This window comes from Furipterus horrens, unplaced genomic scaffold (assembly GCF_987537825.1).
Source record: "Furipterus horrens unplaced genomic scaffold, mFurHor1.1.pri manual_scaffold_7, whole genome shotgun sequence".
In the NCBI taxonomy this organism is placed as follows: domain Eukaryota; kingdom Metazoa; phylum Chordata; class Mammalia; order Chiroptera; family Furipteridae; genus Furipterus; species Furipterus horrens.
This window is the reverse complement of record NW_028327177.1, coordinates 88,818,522-88,834,653: the sequence shown is the minus strand read 5'-3', so window position 1 is coordinate 88,834,653 and position 16,132 is coordinate 88,818,522. Positions and strand designations below refer to the sequence as shown.

At 47.2% G+C, this 16,132-nt stretch overlaps 1 protein-coding gene across 2 annotated transcripts in view; it reads left to right on the top strand.

The window, feature by feature from the left end:
* Positions 1-16,132, top strand: part of PTPRG (protein tyrosine phosphatase receptor type G) — a 721,348-nt gene that overhangs the window by 639,602 nt on the left and 65,614 nt on the right. For both annotated transcript variants that reach the window (XM_090283906.1, XM_090283905.1), the window contains exon 13: positions 6,654-6,786. In XM_090283906.1, the coding sequence (XP_090140032.1) occupies positions 6,654-6,786 (133 nt within the window). The remainder of the gene's footprint in view (positions 1-6,653; positions 6,787-16,132) is intronic.

The window sequence follows — 16,132 nt, the reverse complement described above, 5'->3', positions numbered from 1 at the left end:
TTTCAGTTTTGCAGATTGAAACAGATTCTGGGGATTGCTTACACAACAGTGTAACACTACTAAACTATACTCTTAGAAATGGTTAAAATGGTTAAATGGTACATTTTATGTGTTTTTTACCACAGCTTTTTTTAAAGGCATCTGCCTTAATTCACGGATGTGGGTGGTTTTTACGCAGTCAAGTTGCCCACGATACAACCAGGCTGTAGAGTTCCGAGTGTGTAGATTGTCCCTCTGTTGATCTTTCTTAAAAAGTGGAAGAATCCTGCTTTCCCCTATCCAGATAGCGGCCTGTCGGCTCCAAGCTCATTTAGTTTTGACAACGGAGCGGGTGTTGTCCTGTAGCGGAAGTTGCACCCTTACTGTGGGTGGGAAGCATTTCAGATGGGTCCATCTGATGCATCACTGCCTGTAGCATTTATAGTACATTGTACTCCGTTTTTATTTGCTTCTACTGGGATGAGAGCCAAGCCAGTAAAAGGCAAACAGCATTAATTCAGTGATGACATATGCCACTGAAAACTTGTTTTTCTTTTCTTTTTTTAAAAAATTTTTAAAAGGCAGAATGGAGGCACTTTACTCAGTTTCTGTTGGATTCTGAAATAAAACCTGCATGGAGGAAAGCTGTGTATCTGTCGGGGGGGTGGGGGGTGGTTGTTAAACCTGATCCCCCTCCTGCAAATGCTTGTGGAAGGTTGGTGAGCACCTTTCTCCAAGTTGCATTTGGAAGATGTTTCTGACACAGGCTTTTTCTCTTGAGTCCCCGCCTTGTCTGGCCTCAGGCCTCCTGACCCACCAAGCCAGCCCTCCGTCTGCACCTCTGCTCCGTGGGGGGTGCGGGGCTGGACGTTGTTACCCCTCTCGTGTCATCCTCTCACACACACCAGCAAGGCGAAGCTCTGGAGAGAGTATGTTCCCTGAGGGGAGTGGCGCATGTCACATCCATGGACCAGCAGCATGGTCAGTTTCTGATTGGTAGAAGTATGAAATCTCTTTTGAAAAGCAATAATGGATTAGGAAAGCTCCCTTGGACAGAAACAGCCTCTTCTCTTGAACCAGGTTTGTGATCTCAGGATCCTGGTCAGCAGCTGATGAAATGATTGTTTTTGCTTTGGATTATGAGGCCTTTTTAAAAGACCCAAGTTTGTGTTCTTCTGCTGATTCCTTGGTCTGAGCACTATCTTGCAGCCTGTAGTCAGGCTGGCTGGAGTGAGCCGGCAGCAGGAGTCGGGGTGGGGAAAGAAGGCCTGGGGTGCGATGCTGGGGAGCAGTGAGGACTGGGGCGAGCTAGTGGCACACACCCAGCTCGTGTTCTCCATGTGGACACTCAGGCCTGTGTTGGCAACCATAACATTTCCAGTAGATGATCCCCTGCAGATTTTTATGTGAACTCCATTGCTTATTAAATGCTGGCAGCCCACTCACAATTTAATAATAATTACAGAGGGAGGGGTGCCAAACCAGACACATCTGGAGGCTTCCAGCTCACACAGCCCATGGCAGGCAGGAATGGAAGGGCTAGTCCTGCTGGGACACCGAGCCCTCTGGATAAACCAAAGGCGGAGATGAGGAGAAGTTGCACTAACTCATCCTGGTGTCAGGATCTGGGTGTCACAGAGGGAAGCCAGCACTTCAGTGACTGGGCGGCCAAGTCCGGCTGGACCTCTCGGGGGCAGCTGGGCTATGAGTGCAGCTAGGAATAAGAGCAAGCTGCTCCGAACAGTTGGGAGCATCTAATTTAATCACACTGCCTGCGCTGTTGCTCGGCTCCATTGACAGGAAGAGAAGAATGAACGTTCTCCAGAAGGCCAGGCCAGGGTGACTTCTGTGCAAATGACCCAGGCAGTCACTCAGAGCTCTGTCAGGAGGCCCTGCACTTGCTTTCCTGCTCTGCTGGTCACCATCTTGAAAGTCTTTAGTAATTTGTGAACAAGAAGCCCTGTGAGTTTATTTTGCATCTGGCCTTATAAATTACGTAGCCATAATTTACACAGTCTGCTTCTCATGGATTATGTCATTTAATCGTTATAAATCCCATGAGATATGAGCTTATCATATCTCCCTTGATACAGGGGAGACCAGAGGCTCAGAGATGGGCAGTCACTTACCCAAGTCTCACAGCTAGAAAGGCCTGAGCTAGAATTTGTGGTCAGGTCTGCCTGACCCTGGAGTACAGGACCTTGGTCACACTGAAAAGTTTTCCATATGTTCTAGTCCCTCGGGACCTTGGCATGAGGAAGATTGTCAGGCCAGAAGGCACAGGAGGAAAGAAAAAGATTGTTTACCCACCCTAGGTGGCATGTTATATGTTCCTCGTGGTTTCGTGTACTTCCTTGTTTCATTATACTTTCTCCTCCGAGGAGCTGCTGGGCCACAGACTGAGTCAGGCAGCAGAACAAGCGTTTCTTCTGAAGTAGGCACGAGTGTGGTGTGCTGGACTTCCGGGCAAACTTTGAGGTCCTGGCCCCTGGGCAGGAGTCTCTCCCGCTCCTACAGGGCTCACGCCCAGCAGGTCTGAGGTTCTGTGTGGTTGCCAGGTATACCCTGGTGCTGTGCTAGGCTGTCGATGGCGAGGGTTATGATGGCAATAATTACCAGTGCTGTGTGTGGTGAGGGGATGATGATCATCACAGTGGGTAACATTCACCAGGGGCTTAGGAGAGAGGCAGCGTTCTAAGTGTTCTCTATGTACTCATTTAATGCCCACAGCCCTACTGTGTGGTAAGCATTGTATTATCTGCACTTATAGATGAGGAAACTGAGGCACAGGCGGGTTAAGTAACTTGCCTGGAGCTGCATAGCTAGTAGAAGATGAGCTTTTCCATACAGAGATGGGAGTCAGCCCCACGTTTGGGGGGGACCTTACTGACCAAAGAGCAGTGACTGCTGAGTGTGGCGTGTGCAGTAAGAGAAGTGCAGGAGGGCAACAACGATGGCAGGGTTCACTGGGCACCCCTCAGCCTGTCTCACTTCTGAGCCATCTAGTCCCCCTGCATTTTCCCACCTGCCTGTGAAGTAGGTCCTCTTATCCCTTTTTATAGATGAAGAGCTCCAGGCCCAAACTGATTGAACTTATTGGTTGAAGGTCACATAGAAAGTGGCAGAACCAGGATGATTTGAACGTGTGATATTCACTCTGCCCTCCAGAGATACCACAGACCAGGGCAGGAGGGGTCTCAGAGAGGAGGTAGCACCTGAACCAGATGGAGGGATCAGTAGGAGCTTCTGGAGGCAAGAAGGGGAAGGCACTCCTGGCAGGGGGGTGGGCGGGGACAAAGGCAGAGTGGTGGGACTGTGGCCCATGGGGCGCTGGTTGGCTGGGTGTGGCTGGAACGCAATGGTGGGAGTAGCAGGAGATGACAGGGTGGGTGGAAGGCTCCCCTCCCAATGGCCTTGCTTTCCCTATGGGCAGTGGAATTCCTCAGGAGAGTGACAGGGGCCTGTGGGGATAGAATGACACTTAGGTTACAGGTACCATGAAGACATGAATTTGAAAATGAAATGGCCTTTTATCATTCCCCGCATGGAAATCCAGTAGCACTCCTAGTTTTGACTGGCCTTTAGGTAAAAGACCCGGGCAAATCAGACTGCTTGCCATTAGCCCAGGTCGAGATCAAATTGTTGTCAGAAGAACTTACTTAGATCTCTGCAAGAACTTCCCTAGATCGCTCACACTGCAAGTTGGCGCTGACCACATCCGGGCCCCTACCCTCTGCAGACCTGCATTCTCTCCTCTGACAATGTCGAGTCCACATTGATGGCTCGCAGTCTTATCTGCTGGAACCCTGAGAACCTGATGAAGGCTTTCACCCTAAACTGTGGGGGTGGGGGCAGACATAATCTCCAGTGGGTGGGGTTTCAGGGACAGCGTCATGTTCCATTCACCCTCACAACCAGACCATCACTCCTAAACACACTGCAAGGCCCAGAAATTCTGGAGGGGCCACTGTTGCCTGAGTTTAGGGTGGCAGAAAGACCGCGGAGCTGCTGTTTCCAGTGATGGTGTAGAAATACCAATGTAAAGGGATTGTGTTGGCCAAGAGTCCTTTCCAGTGGCAAGATGAGTAGGATGTGGAGTTTGCATTCCTCCTCCTCCCCCACCTGTCTACTCAGTAGTAGCCCAGAAAGACATCAGTTTCTGTGAGGAAGTGGGAAATACGACACCGGGAATCCCTCCAGGATGCAAAGCCCTGGCAGGGTGAGTTCTGAGTTCATTGGACATGTGGCCTGTAAGGGCAACCCCCCTGCCGTATGTTCCGTTAGCAGGACCTCCAGGTCTTTGAGATCCTTGCCCGGCTGGGCTGCCCCCTCCTGGAGCCCTGCAAAATGATTCTTATTTGCAACTGGTGGCTCTGGCCAGTCCTCAGAGCTCTGCTGTGAAAGCTTTATACTGAGGACAAGACCCCGCACATCTTGTCCGTGTCTGCCTCAGTTGGCAGCCCTGCAGTAGCCTCCATTGCCCTTGGGACTAAAACTCGTTCTTATCCCGCCACCGAATCCCTGGCTGCTGTGGCCTCTGACTGCCCTGTCTGGTCCCCCCACCTCGTTCTCATACTCCCATCACTTTAGTGCTCTCTGTCCAGAACTCAGCCGCTTCCTCCTCGAGGTCTCACCCGACGTCAGGGAGCCCCATGGGATCCCTGGGCTAGGGTAGCCGTTTCCCGTCCCCTTTATGCCTGTCCCGGTGTCACATTCATTTTATTCTAATTACTTGTTTCTTTGCCTCTCCCCCTTTATATGATTCCTGCCCCACCCCCCGCCCCAGCATAGGGTCCTTGAGGTGCATCTCCATGCCCTAGCACCTGCCTGGCACACAGTAGGGCTTGGCAAATACAGGCAGACCTCATTTGGGGGTGATTCTCTTTATTGCACTTCACAGATATTATATGTTTTACAAACTGAAGGCAAGACCCTCCACCAGTAGAAAGATTAAACTTGCTTTATTGTGAAACTTGCTTTATTTTGGTGTTCTAGACCCAAACCCATAGTATCTCCAAGGTATGCCGGTAGCCATCTAACAGAAATTGTGGAGCTAGAGCTCAAGAAGTGTGGGCTGTCTCTGTTAGGAGGGCATTTTATAAACCGTGAAGTGCTCTGTTGTTTTTAGTCAGGGTGCGCCTCACCTGCCTACCTCTGTCTTCCCGCCTGAGAGCTGGGCAAAAATCTGGCCCTGCTTGTTTCACAGAGCCCTGCATGGAACAAAGAAGGTGATCAAGATAAGCTACCTTCCAGGAAACCCAGGGAAAGGCACTGCAACACACTGCATTGCTCGGGAGCCTTGCCCCTTTAAAAATCTGCTCCCAAGGCCACTTATTTCTTTCCCACTCAACTCGCCTTCTCTTGCTTGGAAACACAGTCTGATTAGCCAGCCCGCCCTTTAGTCCATCCTGCAGAGGGACTCGCGCTGGCTGAACACTGGCCTCATTTCTGCAGAGCAGGAGGAATCTCACTGAGCACACGTCAGCCTTCTTCCAGCTTTGGATTTTTCAAGGGGCTCCTCCCTGCAGTCAGTTAACCTTTGCTTTCTCAGCACCTGCCTCCCGTGATTGCCTCTCCCCACCTGTGCTCTTTCCAGCCCCACACCACACCCGTGCTCTAGTTGGGCCACCTGGAGATTTCTAGGCATCTGCCCTACCCTACAAGAGAGCAGGGTCTTCCCTGAGGCTCCTGGGGCCTGAGAGACAGAGGAAGGAGCTGCTCTGGTAAGAGGTAGCGGTGGGCCCGAGAGGATCCTGAGCCTGTTCACAGCCTCCCTGGCAACCCCTCCTCTGGCTACTGAATAGACAGATGTGTGCTGGGGGCAGAGTGCGGCATGGCTTCCTGTCTTTGATTGATGGTCTTAGAGTTTTTAGGGGGGTGGAGCTGGGGGGTTAATGAAATCAAGGGAAAAGCTATAGAACCAGATTTAAGGAGGAACAGCCTCTCAGGGAGCTGGGTGCTGAGAGCTGATGGGCAGCCATGTGGATGCTCCTGCTGGGCAGAGCTGCTGTTCAGACCGAGTGGCTGGCTGAGACTCCAGGGCAAGAGCACGTTGTCCTAACTGCAGTCCCATGCTCATCCTTGCATGGGACACTGGGGAGCCCCACATTTGGATGGTTGCCTCACCATGACTGTGTTAGGGAAAGGTAGTTCCCCAAAGCAGACCTGGGGTGCAGTTACCAGGGGAAAGGTGATGTCTCCTAAGCTCACAAAGAAACTATGTAACCATTGTCTTCAGATCCGGTTACCCATCATGCCATTTCTCCTGCCCAGGCTCTCACAAGCCCACGAGGTGCCCTGCCCTTCCCAGGGCTAGTGTGCTGCTGCCTTCAGGCTGAGCACATTTCCTGGGGTATCCAAGGGCTGCTCGGCTCAGTGATGTTCCTGCAGTGAGGTGGGACGTCTATCTTCTGCACGGCTTTGTTTAAAAACATCTTGAACTCTTCCTGCAAATCCATCCCCTGGCGATGCAAAAGGCAGCCTGCAGAAAAGGCCCTGTTTGGGTAGGGACTCAGCAGGAAATGGCGTGGGCTGCACATTGTCCCCCTGTCATCGGGCAGTCTGAGTGGGGCCCAGGTGTCTGTAGGCACCCAAACAGGAGCAGAACTCGGCTCACACTGGCTTCCTGTCTCTGCTGGCCTCTGCCCTCTAACTGGCATGGTTTCTCTTTGCAGCAGAAAAGAATACCTCTGGGATGATAAGCCGCCCTTCTCCAGGGAGGATGGAGTGGATCATCCCTCTGATTGTGGTATCAGCCTTGACCTTCGTGTGCCTCATCCTTCTCATCGCTGTGCTAGTTTACTGGAGGTGAGTAAGCCGGGCAGCACCTACGTGTGTGTGGCGGGCTCTGCTGGAAGCATGCTACCCTGGGTGGGTGCTGTGGGGAGCAGAAGCCTGTGGCCCCTTCATTCTGAAAAGTAAGGCAGCTGGAACGTTTCTAGTGTCAACACCTGGGAGACCCACTTGTATTTGGAAGAAGCCAGTGTATAGAGCCACTGTTGAGATCAAGGCATTTATGAAAAGTTTCTGGGACTTAGTGTCAAAGAGGCTTATGCTTGGGAACCAGGGAGATCCAGATTCAAATCTCAGCCCTGCTACATGCTAGCTACAAATCCCACTTCTGGTTTGAGCTTTAGTGTCTAAACTTAGTTTCACTGAGACTGTGCCTCACTTTGTTATATCCACGTAAGAACTCCCCTTTTACCTTCAATTTTTTTATAGTTTGTTGCTGAAAATTGAGTGATAGGAATATATTTAGCATATTGTGTGGCATTTGATTTACGTAGGATAAAAATGGCTGACGGTAAGCTATCCTCATATTACCGTTGTCCTGAACCGATTCTTGCTGCTCCCCAGAATCCTCCTGGCAGGTTCTATTGGAAGTTCTGTGTTTTCTCAGGTGCCCTCTCAGCCACTTTAGCTGAGTGAGACTGGCGGCCCACTTGGTTAGCCTGGCTGCTTGCACCTCTCAGATGAACGTAGCCTTCCGCCCTTTAGCTAGAAAGTGTCATCACTAGTGATCAGATGTCGTATTTCCATGCCTCCTTTCTTTCTGTTTATTCAGTCCGTTTTGAGCCCCTGCTGTGTGCCAGACACTCTTCTAGGTCCTGGTGATAGAAAGGAGCAAACTAGACAAAATCCCTGCTCTCATGCGGCTTACATTTTAGTGAAGGACACAGGCAATAAAGCTAGTAAGTAAAATATATAATACCTAATACAATGTGTTAAGCATGTAATGGAGAAAAAGAAATCTGGAAAGGGAGGGGCGTGCTGGGGCATAGCCATGAGTGTTCAAAGTGGTTAAGGAAGGCCTGACTGGCAAGCGATAGTTAAGCAAAGACCTGAAGGAAGGAGTCAAATGCCCTCCATCTAGGACAAGTTCCAAACAGTGAAAACAACATGTTCAAAGGCCCTGAGGCAGGAGCGTGCCTGGCATGTTCTAGGAATAGCAAGGAATCCATGTGGCTGGAGCCTGTCTGTGCATATGGGGAGAGCAGTGTCAGGAAGAAAACCAGTGGAGGGGAGTCGGGTCACGTACAACCTTGTGGGCCACTGTAAACGCATCGCCTTTTACTCTTAAGTAGGGTTTTGTACACAAGGATGTTGTGATCTGACTGTAGTATGATTTAGCTGCTGTGTTGCAAAGAGAATTGAGTCAGAGCAAGAGCAGATGTGGAGAGACCAGCTGGGAGACCACTAAACTAGTCTAAGAAGGAAGTGCTGGTGGTAGCTTAAATGAGGGAAGTGGTGCAGGTGATGGGTATTGATTGAAGATCAACAGAAGCTGCTGACAGATTGATCACGCCTCTTCGGGTCTGCTTTCAGTTGGATATAACAAGGGAATAGGACGGAGTCATCTCAGGCTTCCCTAGGTGTCTAACAGTAACCGTACATAGTACTGTTAATGTTACACACCACCCATATTGTGAATTATATTGTGTTTTGGGGTGAGCCTAGGAACACTAGAGTCACTCTATGCCCTTCCCCAGAACAAAGTGGTTTGCAAACAAGTATTTGGGACCCATTGTTAAACTGGAGGCTGCTAGTAGGGGTTTAACTGAGCATGTGGGAGTAATGAAAGGTTAGCATAAGCAACATCTCCTGGCTCTGCTCAGTGCTGTGTGGTTTTAGTCCCAGACTTCCCATGCAGGAGAAAGAGGCCCACAGCTGCCCCAAGCTGGGTGACCCTAGCTTAGCAGGCTAAGCACTAAAAAGTTCATATTCCAAGCAGTTCTAGCAAAAACCCCAGGATTGTTTCCGATTGGCCCACGTTGTTCCTCTGCATGCCCCGGAACAGATCTCTGTGGCTGAGGAGCCGTGCATGTTGACTGCAAGCTGCTTTTAGGAAGGGGCTATGAAATGTGCCCAAGAGAGCTTAAGATCTTTCTGTTCAAGATGTATTTTCTTGTTAGAAAATGACAACTGTTTACACTTTGTTTTGTATGTATACATAAGTACATGTGGTTTCAAATAACCAGAGCTTTAAACATCATCCAGTAGACTCAGCCCATGAGCTTTCAGCAAACGCCTAATGCCAGTGCACAAAGTGAGTGTGAAGGAGAAAAGGCCTAAACAGCCGGGAGAGCAAAACTGAGCCGGCCTTCGCACGGATGAGAACAGCCTAGAGGGGACAGGAACTTTTTTCTCTCCAACTTTTTTTCTTTTCATTAATGTGAAAGAAGGAAGCAGCTCACACAGAAAACTGGTAACTGTGGAAGAGACGTGTGTGCTTCCCTCTGGCAATGCAATTTTGAAGCGAGGACGGCAGTGCGTCTTCTGGCTGTTTGAAGCACAGCGAGGGTGGGTGACTGGTGAACAGACCTGACGTAAGTAGAGCACCAAGGCAGATCAGAACCTTCTGGATCGTTTCCTTGGTTAACAGGCCTCGCACCAGGGACTGAAACCAGCTCACTGAGGTGGCAGTTTCTGACCCTTTGCAGCTAGTGTCCTGGTTTCTGAGTGTGTTCACTTAGCGCTGTTGACAGGGCAATTTCATGGGTTCTTGCAATAGTAGAAAATGAAACCCAATGTCTCTGAATTCTGTTTCTCCACTAGGCTTCCAGTACACAACGCTGTTAGTGCTTTTGAATGTCCACCAAGTTCTTGTTTAGTACCAGGCACTGAGCCAAGCACTTGGGTGGCACCATCTCATGTGATTCTTACAGCAGATCTGTGTGGTAGGGACTGCTGCTCTCCCCATTTTAAATGTGAGGGACCAGAAGCTCATGAAGGTCAAGTGACTTGCCCAGGGTCCTGCAGGAAGTGGTGGACCTGGTTTTTGAACACCAGGGGTCCTCAACTCTGGAACACAAAGCTTATCTAATTAAGCACTAGGATACAGGCCTCACACCTACATACTGTGAAGGCTGAGTGTGATTGCCGTTAGCTGCGTGAGATGCGGTGGGGATTGTGGGCCCATGTGCCAGTGTCTCACAGTAAGATTCACCTGCTTGCTTTGACCAGAAAAGGGAAAGGGAACTAACCTTTGTTGAATGCCAACTATGGGCTGAGCAGTGTACAGAATTCTCATCCCGGGACTATGTTGGTCAGAACCATTTCTGTTGCAATTAATGAACGTGTATTTGGTTGACCAAAGAGTTCGTTTGGTTTTTTCTGTAAGATGGTTCTAGTAGCACTTAGTTGTCTTTAACTTCATTTGAAACAATATTGTTAGATTACATTGTGACAGCTGTCATACCAGCATGCATTTTTTTTTTTAAGTCAAGATTGGCGAATTTTTGTGTGGCCATTTTAATAGTGAAGATGGAAGAAAATAAGAAATGTTTTTGGCATATTGTGTTTTATTATTTCAAGAAAGTTAAAAATGCAACTGAAACACACACAAAAAGATTTGTGCAGTGTATGGAGAAGGTGCCGTGATGATCAAACATGAGAAAAGTGGTTTACAAAGTTCTGTGCTAGAGATTTTTTTGCTGGATGATGCTCCACAGTTGGGTAGACCAGTTGAAGTTGGTAGTGATCAAATTGAGACATTAAGTGAGAACAATCAGTGTCATACTGCAGAGGAGATAGCCAACATATTCAAAATACCCAAATCAATAAAGTCATTGGTGAAAATGAAAAATTTATGTTTTACTTTACGGGAAAAAACATAATGAACTTCTTGGCCATCCCAATATTTCAAACTGCCATAAGCACAAGAGAAAGAAGTGTGATTCATGAAATTAACACGTTCAGGAGCCTCAGGCCCAGCTGGATGCAGAGGCTGAAACAAGCCCAGTAGAACTCTTGTTCTGTCTCCATTTCCTCACTCTCTGCCTGGGATCTGCTCTCCATGTGATCTGTTATGTCAGGCAGGCCCTCTGGCCCATGTTGGGTTTACATACCCCCATCCCAGGGGAAAGGAAATTTTCTCTAAAAGTTCCAGTTAATTTCAAGTCTTCAAGGACTGACTCATGCTGTGGACTGAAAGAACTGGGTTCACTTTCAGTCCTGTCCCGACTGCAGGATGAGAGAGTGCAGACAGCAGTTGGAAGTGTTCTGTGTAAAAATTACAAAGCTGTTTCTGCTGTTGCATGGGCATTGGACCTGCTGCAGCTTCCTACTATTCATGCAGTGCTTATGGAGCACCTGCCACCCCCGTGCTCGGCCTGGTCACTCAGAAACCAGGTTCTTTACCTCAAGGCCCTTGCAGTTCAGTGGCAGAGCCAGAGGAGTAAATATAACAATAATAGGGTATGGAAAGTGTTTTGAAAGTAAGTCCAAGTTGCTATGACAGCACATAGAGCTTCAGCCAGGTCTGGGAATAGGGGTGGGGCCCAGGAAAGCTTCCTGGAGGGTCTAATACCCAAACTGGGTATTGAAGCACAAAGCCGTAAGTCAGTTCAGGCAGTATGCAGGCAGGGGCAGGAGAGGGACAATCTGGCCTGTCGTAAGCAGGTACTTCTGGTGCAGTATCACAGGAGCAAAATATGGGGACAGCAAGAGCCAGTCATGAAGGCCATGGATGCCACCTGCAGGGATATGTGCCATATCCTTAGGATAACGAAAAGGCATTGAAGGAGCCAAAGCTGCAGAGGGGAAGGGAGAGAAGGAGGCACAGGGGCCCAGAGTTGGACAGCATGCATTTGGAACCCAGCTCCCCACTCTCTTACTACCTGTGTCACCTTAGAACAGGTATTAACAGGATTGCATTCACCCCCAGAGAGTAAAATAGGTTCTTGGAAGGTGAAAATCCTTACTCTTTTTGTATATAAAACACAGCGATACACAGATGTATAGTATGTTACTGGTATTAAAATTTCAGTAGGAGGTAGCAATTAGGAAAAAAAATGACTATAAAAACCCCTTGGAAGAGGTGCCAGTGAAAAAACCAGGTTAAGCCAACCCTAGCTTAGACAAGAATACTCCATCACCTTCAGCTTTCTCACCTGCAGAATACAATATTCCCTCACTTATCGCAGGTATTACGTTCTAGACCCCGCTGCGATAGGTGAAAATCCTCAAAGTAGGAACCTTATATTTATTTTAGTATTTATATATATTTTAAGGCTTTATAAAGCCTTCCCACACACTTATAAACTGTTCCCAGTCCCTAATTAACCTTTTCCACTCCCTTATTAGCCTTTTTCACACTTTTATAAACACTACTTATGTTCTTAAACATATTCTACACTCCTAAACCTACGTAACTTTAACAACATATGTATACAGTACTATAAAATTTTATATGGGTACTCATCAGTAAAGCATACTACAGCTTGAATGCTGAAGATGATGAATTAGCTGTACAGTACTGATGACGATGAAGGTGATGAAGATGAGATGAATGTACTGCACAGCAAAGAAGAGTATTACAGCTCTTCTAAAGGCACCACTTCATCAGGCACTTCTTCAGATGGTGCAGTAGTATCTTCGGCCTCGTCCATAACTTCTACTTCTGCTAAAGGCATAGACGTAACCGACCTCTTTGTTCGAGTGATGAACATAGTTATGGGGAGTTGCTGGCGCTGCTCTTCTTCTGATTGAGAATGTTTTTGTAAACTGACAGGGTACTGTCAATTGAATTTGCAAACTGCAATGAACAAACCATATGGGGGTCCCATTCTTCAGCTACTCATTGAAGTTCTTTGGCCATTCTGACCATGGTTTCAAGACGATCAAGTGTTAGGCCAACCTCCTTCTCTTCTTCAGCCTATTGTTCGTCTTGTTCCTCATCCTCTTCTTCACTTGCTGACTTAGTCAGCTTCTCCAGGTCTTCGTCCATCAATGGTTGAGAGTGCGTATTGATCAGGGTATTCACGTCTTTGGTAGTCATGTCACTGAAGCCCTCTCCTCCCAGTATTTTTGCCAGCTTCACGGCCTTACCCACCGCAGACAGATGGATTTCATCAGGAGAGAATCCCTTGTAATTATGGACCACTTCTGGCCACAGTTTTTTCCAGCTGGCATTCAAAGTCTCACTCTTCATCTCCTTTATGGCCTTTTGAATATTTTGGAGACACAATACAACTATGTACTCACGCCAGCATGCCTTTAGCGAGAAGTCTTCATCTGAGTCCACAGCTTCAATGAGGTTTTGCAGGGCGTTTCGGGTGTAGAGCAACTTAAAAGCGCAAATAACGCCTTGATCCATTGGCTGAATGAGCGATGTGGTGTTCAGCGGAAGGAAGTCTATCTGGACGCCATCATACGTCAGATCGACAGAGTGGCCTCCAGCATTGCCCATTATCAGAAGTACTTTGAAATCAAGGCCTTTCTCTGCCAGGTAAACCTTAACCTCCGGGATAAAACATTGATGAAACCAGTCAGTTGTGAGGAGTCTCATGATCCAAGCCTTAGGGTTGTGCATCCAGTACACAGGCAACACATTCTTATTTTTGTTTTTTTAGGGCCCTTGGGTTCTTGGACTTATAAATAAGCCCTGGCTTTATCATAAAGCCCGTAGCATTCCCACACATGATCAAAGTTACCCTATCTTTTGGGGCCTTGAAACCAGGGGCTTTTGCTTCTTCCTTCACAATGAAAGTGTGAGACGGCATCTGTTTCCAGAATAAGCCTGTTTCATCCATGTTGAAAACTTGTTCAGACTTATAGCCTCCTTCCTGATGTCTTTGAATGTGTTGTTCATGTAGTCCTCAGCTGCAGCTTTATCTGCAGAGGCAGCCTCTCTGTGCAGAGAAACACTCTTGAATCCAAAGCATTTCTGAAATTTGTCAAACCAGTCCTTGCTGGTACTGAATGGGGTTGGTCTGGTTGGAGAAGCACTCGAAGGTCCTGCTTCAGCGCCATCGTCGTCGTCCTCTTCTTCATTCTCACCACCGTCATGATCATCCCTTTTTGCTGCTAAACGATCATACAGTTACTTGGTCTTCGTCAAGATGGTGTTTGTACCCAGGGAGATATTCTTTTTTCTGCAATCGTTTATCCACACAGCTAATGCAGACTCCATCTTCACAATGATCTCGTTGAGGGAAGTAACCACCCTCTTTGCTGTTTTGCTGAAAGTCACTTATGCCATAGACCGGATATTCTTCTCGTCCTTCTTTATATAGTGAACCGTAGACTCGTTGATTCCGTAATGGCAGCCAACAGACATAATATAGCTTCTCCTTTTCTTTAACATGTTGAGAAGTTCCACCTTCTCTTTTATGGTAAACATCTTCCTTTGGCGCTTGGGTTCACTGCCAGGATCCTTAGAAGATGCTGAACATTTGGGTGATATCATGGAGCTTGCAATAAATTCAGTCTAAGGAAAATTTCACAAAACACAACACTGCAGAGCAAAACTATGCACAGCGATTGGAGGTAGGAGTGAAGTGGACAAGATGAGATGCTGAATGTATGCGCACAGTGTGGGGTAGCAGACAGACTGATGCTACGGTTACTGAGCCAGTCAGTGCCCAGGATACACAAGACAATGCTCTGGTTGGTCGCCTTCCATCAATCAGCCAGTCGTGTGCCATGTGCAATCTCACGTAGGCAGATGAGCTCGAGCATACATTTCATTTTCAGTGTAATGTATGTGTTTGTACACAAAAAAAATACATACTGTAAACAATGTGCAGTATTTTACTTCAATTTAATATTCTTTTAATGTTAGAATCATTATATTTTTAATATAGTTTTTGAAAATTTTTAGGCAAAAATTATTAAAATCATAAATACTACTCATATAAATATGTATACAGTACTGCAAAATCCTGCGATATAGCGAAAAATCTGCAATATAATTAAATATAATATTTTTTAAAATCCCGTGATACAGTGAGGTTGCGATAAGTGAACTGCGATATAGAGAGGGACTCCTGTAGAGTTAAGAAATGCACCATTGGGTTCATGTGAGCTCTGGGAAATGCTTACCCCAGTGCTGGACATGCATTGGTAGGTGTTGTATTGACTTTAGGGGGAAATAGAAATTTAATCCTGGGTCCTGGTGTGCCTAAAAAATGTTCTTTAATAAAGAAAAATCAGAGTTGCAGATCTAAATAAATGCCGTTCCTTAATTGTAATCACATTGTACCGCTGTACACAATTTCCAATCATATATCCATTGCTCTACACATTGCTGGGAAATAACTTTAGGTATTTCTTTCTACAGTGATCTGAGTTATGCAAAGTTATTTTTTATTTTTTTTTGGAGCTAAATATAGTATAAATGTAGGTGAACCAACTGAGCAGAACTACTTTGGGCCAAAAATAAAAAAGTTAATGAAATTATTTTTGGTGATGCTCCCAATGGTCCTAAAAGCAATTCCAGAAGGGCACATCCCAAAGTCATTAGGTTACAGATAAGACCCACCATCCTGCCCCACCTCCCTCCCAAAACAGCCTTGAGGTCCAGTGGTCAGCTTCATGGACCCAGAGTTGGCTGTGTTAGAGTAAGCTTCATTCGCTGTGGCATTAGACATACCCCAACACCCCAGTGGCCTAACAACTCGAAGTTTATTTCTCACCCACTTGAAGTGTGATGAGATTAGGCCAGGGGCCCCCAACCTCCCTCCTCTTGGTCCATGGATGCCGCTTGCATTACTGCCTGAGCTCTGCCTCCTGTCTCCAGTCTCCCTCCCCTCCCCAACCCCAAATTGTGGAAAAATTATCTTCCACAGAACCGGTCTCTGGTGCCAAAAAGGTTGGGGACCGCTGGATTGTGCGGCCCTCCTCCACCTGTGACTCTTTCTAAAGCACGTGTCTTCAAAGTTGCTGCAGTGGGGATAGAAAAACCAAGGAGGCACCCCACTCTCAACTGCACAGTGGAGTCCTTCAATCCCATTGACCAGGGATACTCACACAGCTCTAAGGGCATAAGATAAGATAGGAGAGCACATGGGAATTTTGTGATCACTGCCAGAGCATCCTTAACTATTTAGACCCCTTGGTGTCACTGGGTTGAGTATGTTTTCTGAAAGGAGCACCTCTGCAGGGCAGTCATTAGTCTTATCTCTTCACATTTGGCCGAATTAAAAATTACAGGTAGAGACCTCAGATTTTTTTTGTCTACTGGAAGATATACAGAGGTTCATAGGGTCAATTTGAGCAGTACTTTTACAGGCAGCCACATAGATTTGTGGGAGAAATTTAAAATGTTAGCTGAGATGTAACAGTAGGATGCTATATTTCTCTCTGAAGTGCTCCTTGCAAAGGCCTGTCTTGAAGAGATGTAGGAACCAAAATCCATAACAATGCAGAAGTT